Source organism: Salvia splendens, chromosome 10 (assembly GCF_004379255.2).
Source record: "Salvia splendens isolate huo1 chromosome 10, SspV2, whole genome shotgun sequence".
In the NCBI taxonomy this organism is placed as follows: Eukaryota; Viridiplantae; Streptophyta; class Magnoliopsida; order Lamiales; family Lamiaceae; genus Salvia; species Salvia splendens.
Window position 1 is genome coordinate 23,276,302 of NC_056041.1, and position 16,805 is coordinate 23,293,106.

Consider the following 16,805-nt stretch of genomic DNA (forward strand, 5'->3'; position numbering starts at 1 on the left):
CTTTCACGGTCTGTAGGCTTAGCTCCATCCACAATCTTTAATCCATGGTTGGGTACCACTGGCGTTTCAGCAGGTTTGTAGTCCAGTATGCCCGTTTATGTTAACATGTCAATAACATACTTCTTCTGTCTTAGGAATATTCTGTGCTTGGATCTCAACACTTCAATTCCTAGGAAGTACTTTAAAGATCCCAAGTCCTTCATTTCAAACTCCCTGAAAAGATTCTCCTTTAGATTTTGGATTTCCTCGGCATCATCTCCTGTTATGATCATGTCGTCAACCTAGATTATTAGACACGTCATTTTGTTGTTCATCTTCTTTAGGAATAGTGTGTGATCTGAATGGCTTTGTTTGAAGCAATGTTTGAACATTGCCTGGCAAAATCTTCCGAACCACACTCTGGGGGATTGCTTCAACCCATAAAGAGTCTTCCTCAATCTGCACACCTGTCCTTTTCAAAATTCTTCACAAAAACCCGGGGGGACCTCCATGTAGACTTCTTTGTCTTTCTCAAGTTCTCTATGAAGAAAGGCATTTGTAACATCAAACTGGTATAATGGTCATTCCTTACATGCAGCTACAAATAGAAGTGCTCTTACTGTATTCAGTTTGGCCACAGGGGAGAAAGTTTCTTCGTAGTCTACTCCATACACCTGAGTATATCCCTTATCAACCAATCTTGCCTTGTATCTCTCGATTGAACCATCTGCGCGTCTTTTTATGGTGAAGATCCACCGACATCCTACTGGTTTCTTTCCCGGAGGTAGATTACATTTTTTCCACGTTTCATTTTTTATCAAGGCATCAATCTCCTTCTTCATGGCTTCCCTCCAGTGTTTGTGTTTCATTGCCTGATCGAAGGACTGCAGAATTTCTTCTTCTTCATAAAGTGCAGCTTCGAATGCCCTAGCCATTTCGGTAAGGTGTCCTTGTTGAGATTGGCAACACTGTATCTAGATTTCCGCCCTTTCCAGTCTGGCGAGTATCTTCGAGGAGAGATGCCCCTTGTACTTCTTTGGGGCAATCTGTCGTGCCATGTCTCTTGTTCTGTCGGTGGCTCATTTGTATCATTTCTGTTTTCCCTGTCATTGTCAGTGGTTTCAAGTAGGGTACCAATATTGGGATCAGAAGATTTTACCTCAGGATTCAAGGACTGGTCAGATAGCTTGGCAGTGTCCTGAAGCGGCATGTTATGTTCCTGTGGATTTGATTGCCCGGTGGTACTGCTAACTTCCTCTGTTGGACTGGTTTCAATGGCAGGATTTTGGTCTGGTAGGGTAGTTTGGTTGTTTTCCCCCTGAACATCCTCCCCCTGAATGGTTTCTCCCCACAGAGGTAGCTAATTTAGTGCGTCACTGCTTGGATTTTCCGTCTCACTCTCCCCCTGACCTCTAGATTGGCTATAGAAGTACTCACTCTCAACAAAGTCACAGTTCATAGTTACGTACATGCGATCTGTTGACGGGTCATAACATCTATACCCTTTCTGATTTTTCCCATAACCCAAGAAGACACATTTTACTACACATGGTGAGAATTTGTCACGATCATGTTTGGGTATGTGAGCAAAAACGGAGCATCCGAAAATTTTGGGTTCGAGTTTGAGAGATGAAGGTGTCGAGTGGTGGGAAGAGAAGACCTCTAGGGGGTTTTGAAGTTTAGGATTCCTGTGGGAAGACGATTGAGGAGGTATACGGCTGTTGCGATAACTTCTGGACAAAAGGATTTAGGAGGTATTCGGTTTTTTCGCTCGGCTACCCCATTCTGTTCTGGTGTATATGTACACGATGTTTGGTGGACAAGGCCTTTTTCTGTGAAGAAGGTTTTCATTCTAGAGTTCACATATTCCCTCCCATTGTCGGATCTAAGGATTTGAATTTTGGAGTTGTATTGGGTTTGGACAAGACAATAGAACTCAGTAAATTTCTCGAAAACTTCTGATTTTGATTTCAAAAAATAAATCCAAGTCATACGCGAAAAATCATCAATAAACAACAAAAAATATCCAAAACCCTGTCCTCCAGTAACCGGAGCAGGGCCCCACACATCAGAGTGAACCAAAGCAAAAGGTGATTTTTCCCTAGTGTTGTTTAATTTGAAGGAATGTCTGTGATTTTTGGCTAAAACACAAGTTTCACAATTCAAAACATGCGTAGAAGAAACTAACTCAGGAAAGAGTAGGCGAAGATAACTTATGGATGGGTGCCCTAACCGGCGATGAAAGAGCCAAATCTATCTGTCAGTTAGTCCATGAGTTAGCATAGCAGTACTCTGTTGGGCTATCTCATCCACGTTGTACAATCCATGTCGCTCAGTGCCACGCCCAACTATCGTCCCCGTCTTGATATCCTGTAACATACAAAAAAGAGGTTGCATTAGCAATTTGCAGTTGAGATCTCTTGTAACATGACTAACAGACAAAAGTTTGTGGGACAATAAAGGAACATAAAGACAGTTCGAGAGGCGAAGAGTTGGTGAGATAGTGATAGTTCCCGCCCCCTCTACTTTTGCTAACTCCCCACTAGCTGTTTGGACAAAATTTTTTGTGGATTGGAAATATCGAGGGAAGTCAGATGCATTAGGTTTTATGTTTGAGGAAGATGAGTAAGCTAAAGCTTGGAATGTGTTTGTACAAGTAATGGAAGGCTGAAATTCAAAAGGGGTTTTTTTTTGCAATTTTTCGGTCAACAGAGGTGGGTTTGGTAATATCAGAATTGACTGGGGGAAAATTTGGGAGGAATTTTTGTGGTGGGATTTATTTTGGGATTTATCCAAACTTTGTGGGCTGATTTGCAAAATGGACATGGAGTTTTTAGAAAACCCCATTTTCGGCCACTCCTCCTCAGTAGTCTCCCCCTTTGCAATTTAAGCCGTTTTTCTTGCCGTCTCTTCAAATTCATACTGCCGGAAGGCGGCGGTAGATCTACGTTGTCCGTCGGCGCGCTGGTACTGGTGCCAGCGGTGGTTCTTTGGTTCTTGCTGCCTGCCCAAATCTCGCGCCTCCTCCACTTTATCCTTCTTCCTCGCCGCACCACCTTCGCTGCCGATGCTGCTTGAGCCTGCGGCGGGTGCTGCTGCCGACGCTGCTGCTACCGCTGTTTTCTGTGACGGGATGTCACTCCTTGTTCTCTGGCAGCGTTGCGTTGCTATTCTTTGACCAATATCATGTTGCAGCGGTGCATGATTGAGAGAGTTTTAGAGATTGAGAGTTTTGAGCAAATAAAACTGTAGTTGGAATACGTGATTCTTCTTGTTGGTTTTGAGGATTGAGAGAAATGAAATCTCTAGTGATAGATTGGGAGTTTGTGTTTGCTTTGTACAAATCAATTAGATTTGAGATTGTCTCGACCAATAGTTCGAGAGTGTGTATTTGGCTGACCTCCATTGGAGGTTTTTTGTTGGTTTCCTGCTCTGATACCATCTTAAAGATGGTAATCGAGAGAGGTATAGTGGGATTGGTAAGACATAGTTTATGTAGAGAGTAGAGAGAAAAAGTTTGTATTTTCTTATTGATATGAAATGTTCATCTCCTAGTATTTATAGGGAGATTTGATTCCCTTTGAGTACAACAATAAATACGTATTGGAACTACACCACACTAGGAACTCTACACTCTAATGAATATGGGCGACCATCTAGGAACTCCACTGTAATGAATGAGGGCGGCCATTTATGATTCCTTTTTCCAACAAAAAGAAAGCCCACAGTAAAAGTACAGTTCGAAAAGCTCACAGTAAAACTTTAGTTCGAAAGCCCACCTCGAGTGCTTAATCCGAAATTATTTTCTTTCTCTTGCGATCACGATTCACTTGCGAGATATCACCTTTAGAATTTACATAACATATAAATCAACACACTTTCCAAATAAATAAATAAGATGCATGCATCCTATGTCTCCAATTATTTCCCTCGTTCAAGACTACCAATTTCTCACGATTAGGGGCTTGGGTATTTTTGATTAATTATGGCCCCTCACGCCCTAACCATTCATATTAGAAACAAGCCCAACCAAATAAATTAAGGAGCCCAAGGAAGGAAATAGTATACTCCTATTCGCAAAATAATACATGTATCTCCTCCAGTGCCAATTAATCCAAACTCAAATAATAACAAAGCAAATAAAAATTAACATACACCATTTTTTCTAAACACACGTTCACATACCCCTTTCCTAAGTACTGCTGCCACTTTCAATTAAGTCAAATAAACAATTTAATGATAATACAAAAACTCCCATATATTTACAATTCCCATTTTCTTTAAAATCTACCAACTAAAAAGCACTTCAAACTAGGATCAGTAAGAATAAACAAGGTTTTAAAAAAATCCTCAAATATTGTTGAAATTATAAGTTACAAAACTCATTATTTTCATCCCCATAGTATCTATATTTCGATTGATTATCACTTTTCACAATTTATAACTGTTCAAAAAAAGATAGCTCATTCTAAAATAAATACCTCTATGTCCCAATAAAGTTAGTTATTTTTTTTGTACTCTTTTAAAATATTGTCATAAATAGTTAAAATGGATAAATAGTAAAGTAAAAGAAAATTTTCTCTACATTGTTCTCGCTTCTGCTTTAATTATTTATTATAATTTTTTTAAAATAAATGTAAAAAAGAAGTGAATTAACTTTTTTGAAACATAAGGAGTATTTGGAACCAACTTACATCGTCAAGATTCATTGAATTGGAAGAATTCGTCACTCAACTCTAAATTAATATAAACAATCCACAACAATAAATTAAAAAAAAAACAACGTGCAATAATATTCCAAAGTAGTACTAATAAATTCAATTCATAAAGTTACAAATAGTTTCCATCATTTCCTGCCAGCATAAAGTACTTATCTTTCCTTGTGAGCTTAGTGCAAGTAAATCCTAACGCCTTAGCAATCTCATATTGCACCAAATTTGCCACCACAAATCTCGAATCTCCGTCACCGCCAACGCCCCCACGCACCGCATCTAGAAACCGGACCCCGTACGCTACCCGCGGGTTCATGAGGAAGAACACCGGGTCCATCCACTTCGACCCGCCGGCTGTCGTCCCGTAGAACATGCTGACGCAGCACTCCACTGCGACCGGGAATATCTCCTCGCTTACCTCAGCGAATAAAGGGCTAAATCTCAGCAGATACGGCTCCCTGCACGTGGTCCCCTCAGGGCACACCACTAGGTCCCCACCCTGGCCTAGCACCCTACACATCAATTCAGAATCACAGACCCGGTTTCTCGTTAACCGGACCGTCTCAATGACCGACACGGCCTCTGAGACCCTACTGAGGCCGTAGGTGACCGCGGTCAATGGGGTCCCGAGGCCGTAGTAAATGAAGACCGGGTCAAACAAGGTCTTGTGATTGCAAGCATATAATATGCCCTTATCAAGGGGCTTTTTTTTGGCAGCCAATTTGGAGAACGCCTTCGACTTACAAACCCTAAGGTGCATCCCGAAGAAGCACAATATCGTTAGCGCGATTTGGGGCGGCGCTGTAAAGAAGACGATTGCTCTAACAAGGGCGAGGGCGAGACCGAACGGGAGCCACACGAACATGAGAAGTGCGACCACAAACGTCGGCCGGAAAGCTAGCCTTCCGTCGTGAAGGATGAGTGGTTTAGGGTATGAATGTCTTGTAAGTTGGTGCCAATTTCTCCTCTCTTCATCGCTCACTAAGTAAATCTCCTACAATTATTCCAACTTCAAAATAAATTACAAAAAATAAACATCCAAAATGTTTGAGTAACATGAGTGAAAGAATTACTAATTCTGTCCCAACTTCAAATTAAATCACTACTACAAGAAAAGCATCCGTAATATTTGAGTAACATGAAAGAAAGAATTACTGCCGTCCAAAATAATTAGACCAATTTCTAAATATAGAATATTTAAATTAGGTAAATACTACTAATATTAAGAGCTAACTGTGTTACTTAAAGTGAACAATGTCAACCAGTTTACTTAAACAAAAGACTTAGATTTGTTTTGTTTCTTATCCATTTGTATGTAAAACAATCATTAAATGTGACAAAAATAATACTCCCTCCGTCCACAAAAAATAGAACACATTTGTCATTTTTAGTTGTCCACAAAAAATAGAGCACATTTAAAAATGAAAGTTTTCATCGACTTCTCTCTTACTTTTTCCCTTCTTTCTTACTAATAATACGGACCTCACATTCCACTAACACTTCTATATTACTTTACCAATTCTACATTAAAATTCGTGGCATTCACAATGTATCCTATTTTTCGTGGACGGATGAAGTATGTTTTATTGATTGAAAAATAAACGTGGAGCTTTTACAATATACTAACACTCGAAAAATGCTTTGCATTATACAAAACACTAACAAATACATGTAAGTAGTCAATTTTGTGTCATTGTTTGAGGCATTTTTCGAGAATGTCCCACCGTTTAGATAATTACCATTTAATACCCATCACATCAATTTTTGAAATAGATTCGTCTGCAAACAAAATTTGGATATCGGAAAGCGACATGTCAACCGGAATTACACGTTGATTGAGTAATTGAAGTATAATTTGGGAAATCGACGTGTAATTTGGGTGATTGATGAGTAATTTTTACAGGATATTTGATTCCGAAAATAAATCAATGGTCACTAAGGTGCTCCAAATAGGAAAGTATATAGTACTAGAATATTTTACGGGAAGTGTAATTTTTTATTGAATACTCCCTCCGTTCTATTGAATATGTAATACTTAGTGTTCTGTCATTTTATTTTGTCCCAACAAAAATGGTGTAAGATTAAAAATAATACTCCCTCCATCTCATTTCAAGTGACTGACTGCTTTACGATACGTGTGAGGAAAATAGTAATAAATAGTTAAAGTGGAGAGAAAGTAAAGCAAGTAAGATAATAATGTAGATACGACTATTTTCTATATCATTATCTCTCTTACTTCACATTCTTTTCACTTTAACTATGTATTATCATCTTCATAGAACAACAACCAAAAAGAAATTAATCACTTGAGCTGGGACGGAAGAAGTATATATTTATTTTTATTTTATTTTATTTTATTTTATTTATTTACACAAAATAACAGTATATAAAGTCTCTTGTCACCTAGATCATTACTCATGTTCTTTGAAATGGAAGGGGGAATATTTTATTCAAATATAAGGATAAAATTTGAAAGAAAGATTAAGTGTATGCAAATTAATCATCTTTTTTGTATTGGGATTTTACCAAGCGAAGCACTAATGAAGTATGTAGAAACAAAAACGTGGACAGTAGATGAAATTAGAGAGAGGTGTCGTAGTTTCTGGAGAAATCAGGCGTATAAATATACTCCAAGTAGCTTAATGTAGAAAATCTCCAAATTTCAATCGATTGATTTTCGAGGATGAAAAGGAAAGACTTTGAAGACGTTGATGATGATGTCTCAGATTTTATCTTCTCTTCTCCCGCAACTAAAATCCGTAGGCTGGTATGGTAAACAACACTGTCTCTCCTCAATTCATCATTCCTAATAACTAGTTTAGATACAAGTGTAGGATGCTGAATTCGTAGAGGAGGAGGAGGAGCCTGATCAATCGCCGCAACAGAGCTGCAGCGGTATCAAAATTGCCCAACAGCACGATCTTGCAACCTCCGATTGTATGGTACCGGTGATTAGGTTAGGCGACGCGACGCGACGCGACGCGACACTCAGTCTTCATCACAGCTCTTGCTCTAGGTATTGAAGTACTTGGAGTGAGATGTGGGATTTTCTCTGCTTGGAGAGAGGCACCTTTTGATTGGCACTTCTTTGTGTGGTCTTGTTTAATGATAAAATGAAATGGGATTCTCCTTGCTTGCTTGATCACTTGGCATATGGATCAAATTAGCTTTCACCTTTGTTGGGTTGTAAATGAGTTTTGATATACGTGAGCAAATTAGGCCCGATTAAAAATTCATATTTTAATGAGAAACTATGGAAGTTTGTTAGTTGCTTATGAGTGAACAAGTGTTTGGTGTTGAATAGATTGTACTTTTTCCGTCTCATTTAAGATGTCCACCTTCTTGAATGACACGATATTTTAGTTGGAGTAATTGTACGTGATAAAGTAAAGTGGAAAATGTGATTGAATATTTTAATGAGGAGAGAAGCATTAGAGATTTATTTTCAAATATAGAAGGTGGATATCTTAAGCGGATCTTAAGTGGAACGAAGGGAATACGTATTCAAATACTACTCCTAGTTACAATTATTTTGTCAGATATATTTTGTAATTGATGAGATGGGGTATGAGAGCATCCGCAAAGCAAAACTAGGATCCCTTCCCGAAGGGGGGAATTGAGAGCGGGTTATCCCCTACAAGCCGGCTCCTAACTTGTTGTGTTAAGCCCATATGTCCGTTGGAAAATATATTAATCAGAAATTATATAGTAAAATATAAAACTTATCCTACTTTTCCAAATCGGAAATTAATATGGCCGCATGAAATTTTTATTGTTTAGGATTTTAATTATGTTTCTATGATATGGAGTATCATTTAGAGTGGGGTGGAGGAAGTATCATACTATCATAGAGTAATAAAGAGCAAAAAAATGTAAAGATTACCCATAACTGCAGCTCACTAATATATTATTGAAATGGATGGGAAACTCATTTTGGAGAATAATTTCTTGCAAACAGAAAAACACCAAAACACATAAAATATTATGGTACAAAGTAAAGTTTGCCGTTTTATTTGTTAAAACATAATTCGGGTAAAAAAGTTGGGAGTTTAACCTCCAATGACGACTGAAGATGATTTTCAGCAAAGTAAAAAAACGAACAAGATCACTGCATTATGTGAACCAGAAAATTCAGAACAAAAATATGGAGGTTAGTATTGGAAGATGGTCCCAGGTCACAGCCATGGTAAAGGAGAATCACTATGGAATTAAATTAAAATAAATGTAAAGCACTATACTTCCTAGATACCCATTTGAAAGTGGAGTAATCAATTATGAACCCAAACCACTGCTACTCAAGACAGACATTTGGTAGCTATGTTTGCAATGCAAGCTCTTATCTAGCTTTAATCATGTTCTTGGTAATCATATAAGCCTTACTAGATAGCACATGTTATTTTTATGGCCCATGGGAAGCTTGCCTTTGATACGGGACCTCCGTCGGCACGGCTTAAGGAACGACAATTGCCTCAAGAAGATGAGCTCAACGCCGACACTAGGTTGCCGGCGACAAGGCAGCACGCTGAACCGGTCCAACGAGCTAGGTCCTCGCGACGTGTGGCACGAAGGCCGGCCCGATACGAAGGCTAGACTTTGTCTCTCGTTAAGGGACGTTCCTTATTAGAGTCTTTTATTCCTTATTTAGTAGAGTCTTTTATTCCTTATTTAGTAGAGTCTTTTATTTATGTTAATTAGTTAGTAATCCAATTCCTAGTAGTAATAGGATTTCCATCCTAATTAGTAGAGGACGTTTAGAAGGGTTATAAATAGGGGATTTGTTATTCACTTTATTCATCAAGAAATAAACTACTTCCTCTCAATCTCTCTATTCTTCTCTCTCTCTCTCGTCCGCACCTTCCCCCAAACTCTAGTTCTTGCGAAATCGTGAAGTTGAGGAACTTCTTCCTTAACAAGTGGTGCTTTCATCCCGAACTCACTGAATCATGTCACAGAACGACCATACGGAACCTATGACGATCCGCGGCCTTGAACCGCTGTCTTCGACTTCCAAATCCACGGATTCCAGTTCGACCATGCTGGAGCAGGTGCTGGCAGCCATGACTCGCATGGAGTCACGGCTGGAGGCGCGCATAGACGCGCGGCTGGAAGCACAGGACCGCGGCGCATCGAAAGCGCTTCAGCTGCCAAGACCGGATCCGGAGCCACCGTCGGGAGGGCTGCCCCAGTGCGGCCAATATCCGGTGTATGCACAGGCATCCAGAGGGGCGCAAGCTGGAACGCCACGACTGGGAATAGGCGATCCGTCGGGGAGCAGCTACGCTGGGATCTTGCCGAACCCTAACCCTAGTATGGGTTTGAATTCTTGGGTGAACCCCAACGCACCACGATCTACCGCATGGGATCCACCGGGGTCTAGAGCAGAATCCGCGAGTGCCAGGCAGCCAACGGCCTGGGATAATCCAGCGGCTAGGCAGCCCGGGGGGCAGTTCGATCAGCCAAGACAATTCAAGATGCATCAGCCGCGATTTGACGGTTCGGAGGCGGCGACTTGGATCTCGAGGGTGCAATATTATTTCGAGCACTTGCTAATGCCGGAGGAGCACAGATTGCATTATGTGATTATGTTGTTTGATCCGCCGGCCTCGGAATGGGTGTTCAACTATCGTGAGAACAATCCGCAGGCAAGATGGACGGATTTCTTAGAGGATGTGAGGCGACGTTTCGACCCCCAATACTTTCAGAATTTTATTGGATTGATCGCCAAATTGAGTCAGTCCGGGTCCTTGGCAGAGTACCACACGACGTTCGAAACAATGCTTAATCGTGTGCGCGGGGTCCCGGAGTACATTTTGCTCCCAATTTATGTGGAAGGTCTTCAGCAACCAGTTAAGAACTAGGTTAAGCATCAGAACCCGTCGTCAGTGGCAGCAGCTATGGCACTGGCTATAGAGTATGACAGTTGCATTGAACGTCCTCCAGCGACGTCAGGGGCGCCCCGTCGGCCGTGGCAAAACCGTGATCAGCGTGTTATGACACACCCGCTGCAACAATCGACGTTGCCCCCATCAACCAATCAGCCGAATCGTTCCAATCAGGTGAAAGGCTCGGAGTATCCTAGGTTGCCAGTTGTACGGTTAACAGCTGCGGAGAGGGCGGAGCGTTCTAAGCTCGGCCTATGCTGGTATTGCCCAGAGAAGTGGGTTGCAGGGCATTCCTGTAGGGGCAGATTTTTGGTTTACATGGGAGAGGATCTGGAGTCAGATGAGGACTCGGAGCACGGCCAGGAGGAAAATAGGGATCCGCCAGTAATATCGGCGGACTTGTCCCATATTTACGCGCTGGACGGACGGCAACGAGAGGATGACATTGAATTGAGGGGGGTAATCAGGGACATACCTGTCAGGGTCTTGGTAGACACGGGAAGCTCACATAACTTCCTACACCCCGACGTGGCGGAAAAGTTAGCTCTCCCACTGCAGCAGATTCGTCCTTTCCGAGTGTATGTCGGCAATGGGGAGTCATTGTTATGTTCCTTTGCGAGCATCCAGACCAGATTGGTCATTCAGAAGCATGTGTTTTTGGTCGATTTACACATTTTACCAGTACATGGTCCTGATGTGATTCTGGGGAGGATCTGGCTCAAACAGATGCGCAGGGTCACAAGCGATTATGTCGACGGAACGTTGGAGTTTTCTCGGAATGGGAAACGTGTGTGTCTTAAACTCGTGCCCCCATCAGCGAGGGAGGTATCCTTGAAGACGTTCTCGTCCTTGTTACAACTACAGGGCGGGGAGGAGTTGTTCGAGTTAATTCAACTCCCGCCAACAGAGAGTAACCCAGCGACGGAGGATGGGACGCTGGCATTGCCACGGGAACTACCGGAAGAAATTCGGAGCGTCTTGGTTTCACACGGAGACGTCTTCGGCTTGCCTTCGGGAATGCCCCCTAGACGGCAGTTTGACCACAAGATTCACCTCTTGCCCGACGCCAAACCAATAAATGTGAAACCTTACCGTTATCCATACTTTCAGAAGAATGAGATAGAGAAGCAGGTGAAAGAGATGTTAGAATCAGGGTTGATTCGCCCAAGTCAGAGCCCCTTCTCCTCGCCGGTTCTACTGATCAGAAAAAAGGACGGGTCCTTCCGTTTTTGCATCGATTACCGGGCATTAAACGCAGCAACCATTCCTGATCATTTTCCGATACCGACGACGGATGAGTTGTTCGATGAGCTGGGTGCGGCCAGATTCTTTACAAAATTGGATTTACGATCGGGCTATCATCAAATCCGCATGAGCGATGAAGATATTTTTAAAACGGCATTTCGCACACATGACGGCCACTTTGAGTTCCTAGTGATGCCGTTTGGATTGACAAATGCTCCCTCAACGTTTCAGGCGGCGATGAATGCAATTTTCAGACCCCTTTTGCGTCAGTCGGTGATAGTATTTTTCGATGATATCCTTATCTACAGCCCATCCATGCCAGCGCATGCACGCCATATCCATGAAGTATTGTCTATCCTCAAGGCTCATCACTTCTTTGTTAAGTTATCTAAATGCACATTTGCGTGCTCTACAGTGGAGTACTTGGGTCACCTAATCGCGGACGGGAACCTGAAAGCTGACCCGGCTAAAATTGAGGCAATGACGGTATGGCCGGTTCCAAAAACGGTGAAGCAGCTACGAGGCTTTCTGGGGCTCACGGGGTACTACCGACGGTTTATAGAACATTATGCCTCCATCGCTAGCCCGCTCACGGAGTTACTGAAAAAGGACAGTTTTGTATGGACTGCAGCAGCGACGGACAGTTTCCAAGCATTAAAACAGGCGATGTCATCCGCCCCGGTCCTTCGCCTTCCGAATTTTGACCGCACCTTTTACCTAGAAACGGACGCGTCGGATTTCGGAATCGGGGCTGTTTTACTCCAGGACGGGCATCCGCTGGCGTTCTTTAGTAAAAAGTTAGGGCCGAAGCGCCGGGTCTCGTCGACTTACCACAAGGAGCTGTATGCCATTGTCGAAGCAGTGCAGAAGTGGCGTCAGTACTTGCTGGGACGGGAGTTTGTCATTCGCAGCGACCAGAAGAGTCTTAAGGAGTTGTTGCAACAGATAATTCAAACTCCTGACCAGCAATTTTATGCCCGGAAACTGATGGGCTACAAATTCCGCATTGAGTACAAGACCGGGGCTTCAAACAAAGTGGCAGACGCCTTATCCAGGCGAGATGTGGAGGGTCCAGACAGAGAGTCCGCGAGCGCGGCAGATGGGGACCCAAAGTCGGCGGTGCTGGTACCAGACGAGTCCTCGATCTCGGAAGTGGAGATTGGGCGGGCACTGATGGCTGCCGCACACCCGATTCCTGATGTTTGGGAGGTTCTGCGGAATGAGGTGATGTCCACCCCCGATTTGATTGAGTTACAGTCATCCTTACAACACGGAAAGGCAGATCCGGCGGTGTCCCTAGTTGACGGTTTATTGTACTTTAACCGTCGTGTTTATGTGAGCAAAGATTCCATGGCTAAAGCGGTACTCCTACATGAACATCATTCGTCGCCTGCAGCAGGCCACCCAGGAGTAGATAGAACGTTTAAGAGGTTGGCGGCCTCGTTCTATTGGAAAGGGATGCGGAAGGATGTCAAAAACTTCGTTGATTCCTGTTTTGAGTGCCAAACGACCAAATACTCTACTCAAAAGCCGGCGGGCCTGTTACAACCTCTACCTATTCCTTCACAGGTGTGGGAAGATGTTTCGATGGACTTTATCACTTGCCTGCCGCCGTCGCGAGGTTACACGGGTGTCATGGTGGTCGTAGATCGCTTATCAAAATATGCCCATTTTGCGTTGTTACCAGTCCGTTACAACGCCTTGAAGATTGCAAACTTGTTTATCGAGACGGTAGTCAAACACCATGGATTCCCCAAGACTTTGGTGTCGGATCGTGATCCAGTGTTCTTAAACGAGGTGTGGGAGGATATGCTCCGGCTTAGCGGGACGACACTTCATTTCTCGACGGCCTATCACCCCCAAACAGACGGACAGACGGAGGTCAGGAATCGCGGCCTGGAGCAGTACCTGCGCGCCTTTACCGCGGATAGACCTGCTAAATGGTCAAATTTTTTGCCTTGGGCAGAGTTAGCTTTGAACTGTTTTCACCATGAGGGGTTAGGGATTTCGCCATTCGAGGCCCTTTACGGCAGGGAACCGCCCCCCTTGATCGCGTCGCCACCTTCGACAACAACGCCACCAGATGTGGCTTCTTTGATTCATCAACGTGGAGAAACGATTATGTGGCTCCGCCAAAACTTGGAGCGAGCGCAACAACGAATGCGGAAAGCAGCAAATAAGCATCGCCGGGACGTGGAATTCAATGTAGGTGACAAGGTGTTACTTAAACTCCAGCAGTATAGGCAATATTCCGTAGCAAGACCTTTGTCCTCAAAGTTATCAAGCCGCTTCTATGGCCCTTTCGAGGTGTTGGAAAGAATTGGTCAAGTGGCGTATCGTTTGCAGCTGCCCGAGGGGAGTCGTGTCCATAATGTGTTCCATGTGAGTCTTTTGAAACCATTTGTGGAAGACATTGCGTGGGCGCACAGGGAGCTTCCGGCATTGTTTGCACGGGGGAAACCGGTGGCTCGCCCAACCGGCGTCCTTGGTCGACGTACGGTTTTGCGAAATGGGGCAGCAGTGGAGGAAGTACAGCTAGCTTGGGCCGATGATTCGGGTGAGAATCCGACGTGGGAACCATTAGTTGTGGTGCAGCGAAAATTTCCCGCTCTCCTTGGGGACAAGGAGCATTCTAAGGAGGGGGGAGTTGATACGGGACCTCCGTCGGCACGGCTTAAGGAACGACAATTGCCTCAAGAAGATGAGCTCAACGCCGACACTAGGTTGCCGGCGACAAGGCAGCACGCTGAACCGGTCCAACGAGCTAGGTCCTCGCGACGTGTGGCACGAAGGCCGGCCCGATACGAAGGCTAGACTTTGTCTCTCGTTAAGGGACGTTCCTTATTAGAGTCTTTTATTCCTTATTTAGTAGAGTCTTTTATTCCTTATTTAGTAGAGTCTTTTATTTATGTTAATTAGTTAGTAATCCAATTCCTAGTAGTAATAGGATTTCCATCCTAATTAGTAGAGGACGTTTAGAAGGGTTATAAATAGGGGATTTGTTATTCACTTTATTCATCAAGAAATAAACTACTTCCTCTCAATCTCTCTATTCTTCTCTCTCTCTCTCGTCCGCACCTTCCCCCAAACTCTAGTTCTTGCGAAATCGTGAAGTTGAGGAACTTCTTCCTTAACACAAGCCCATGTTTCAACATAGAAAATTAACCAACAATTTTGATGGGTTACACTAACATTTTTGGGAATTGAATAAGGTAATAGAATAAAATTACTCAGGTATCCTCCATCTTTCCCTCTCTCGATTTGTGCATACATATTATTGAGGTTATCTTAGTCTACACATAATTTAGCATGATATTCTATCTTTTGCATCAAACGTATATGAAAGACAGCTTAAATTTTTTACCATTACTGCCAAAAAACAACTTTTAGAAATATAACTAGACAAACCATGATATATATATCATGGTCATTATCCTAACTAGCTGTAGCATGGATAGTCTACCAGTGTGTATTAATACAGCAGTAGCAGACAGTGTTCCTGCTGTCGTGTAAATAAAGATGTTGGTAATACGACTGCATAATATTACATCGAATAAATAGATACAACACCAGTCAAATTTATTCATGTTTAAATTTAATCTGATTTCCAAAAGGAGTAATCTGAAAACAAGAATTGTTTGGAAGAAAATCCAATTATTAATAAACAAGAAAACAAAATCAACTAGTATACACTAGCATTATTTCCAAAGGATGACCCCTGGCCAAGACAACACATAATATAATCATAAAGAGAGTCTAGTTATTAGAGAAGTCTTATGTTTCATAATAATCTACAAAAAGGAGAACAAGAGACATCTTTGTACACAATGTACACCAGTAAAGTTTAGAAACTGTGGAATCACATTGGCCAAGTCACTTTTGATTTTGAAAGCAAAATTGGTTCTTATGTTCAATGGTGTATCGATTCTGCAGAATCCTAATGAAAAATGGTCTATGCTATCACAGTCAATATTTAACCTACTAGGTACCCAACTCCAACCTATAAAACAAGTAAACAACATTAACAACCAGAAGAATGATCACAACTCCAACTCTAAGAGACTACATCTAGGGGCATTGTCAGATGCCTACTACATTTACAATCGGAGGCTATTAATATTCAGAAAGAATCTTAATCTGAATATAATAATTATTCTTAGGCCGGCCACGGGCTCTAATTCTAATCATTATGAGACTCCTAGCACAACAAAAGCAAAGGCAAATAGGTGACAATAAGAAAAGTTTAAGGTACGTCTTCAGCTGGCGTGAATAACTGAAGAGTTTACGGATAAGAAAGGAGACAGCATATCCTTCCAATAACACCGTAGATAAGAGTGCAGTGCACCGTTCACTAGTAAATGAACATGAAGGTACATCTACGAGAAACAATGAAAGGTGTTATGTCCAATGAATTGTTACACATAACTATCAGTGATACTACTCAATCCCTTGCCTCTCATTTATTCCATAGTATCGTCACTTTTTGGTTCACACTCTGAATAATTAACCATGATTAATCACTCTAATTTCTAGTAATTTAATTCTTCGGATCTATTTATCTGAAATTAAAAGTCAGTCATGCGGTACATTATATTAGTACATTTGTATCACTCTTTGAAGAGGCGTTGGATGTTTATGAAGAAAGATGAATACATAAGAAAGGGAGAGAATTGGTTAAGTCGTTGGAAGACTTGGTGTGAGCAATCAACCGCTTTTTTGATGATTCTGGACACTCGAGCTAGGACTGAGAGCGGATCATATCATAAAGGAGCCTATTCTGATGATTGTTACACAGCACCCCAAATTCAAGGAGCATCTTTACTTTCACTTAGATTAGCTTTGTAGACCAGAGTGAGATTACAAGTATCTTCTTTAGTAATAGTTCTAAAATTAGAAAGTGCATATTCTTGTGGGACGGACTAAAAATAAAAGAGTGCATATTCTTATGGAACAGACTAAAAATGAAAGAGTGCATATTCTTATGGGA

General features: G+C 42.2%; 1 protein-coding gene across 1 annotated transcript; it reads right to left on the reverse strand.

Annotated features, from left to right (window-relative positions):
- Positions 1-4,809: 4,809 nt before the first annotated feature.
- Positions 4,810-6,504, reverse strand: LOC121752787 (probable glycerol-3-phosphate acyltransferase 3). Its single transcript, XM_042147880.1, has 3 exons — positions 6,431-6,504; positions 6,319-6,349; positions 4,810-5,685 (listed from the first exon to the last, which is right to left on the reverse strand). The coding sequence occupies exons 1-3, from the start codon at positions 6,502-6,504 to the stop codon at positions 4,810-4,812; spliced, it is 981 nt and encodes a 326-aa protein (XP_042003814.1).
- Between the last annotated feature and the right edge of the window lie 10,301 nt (positions 6,505-16,805).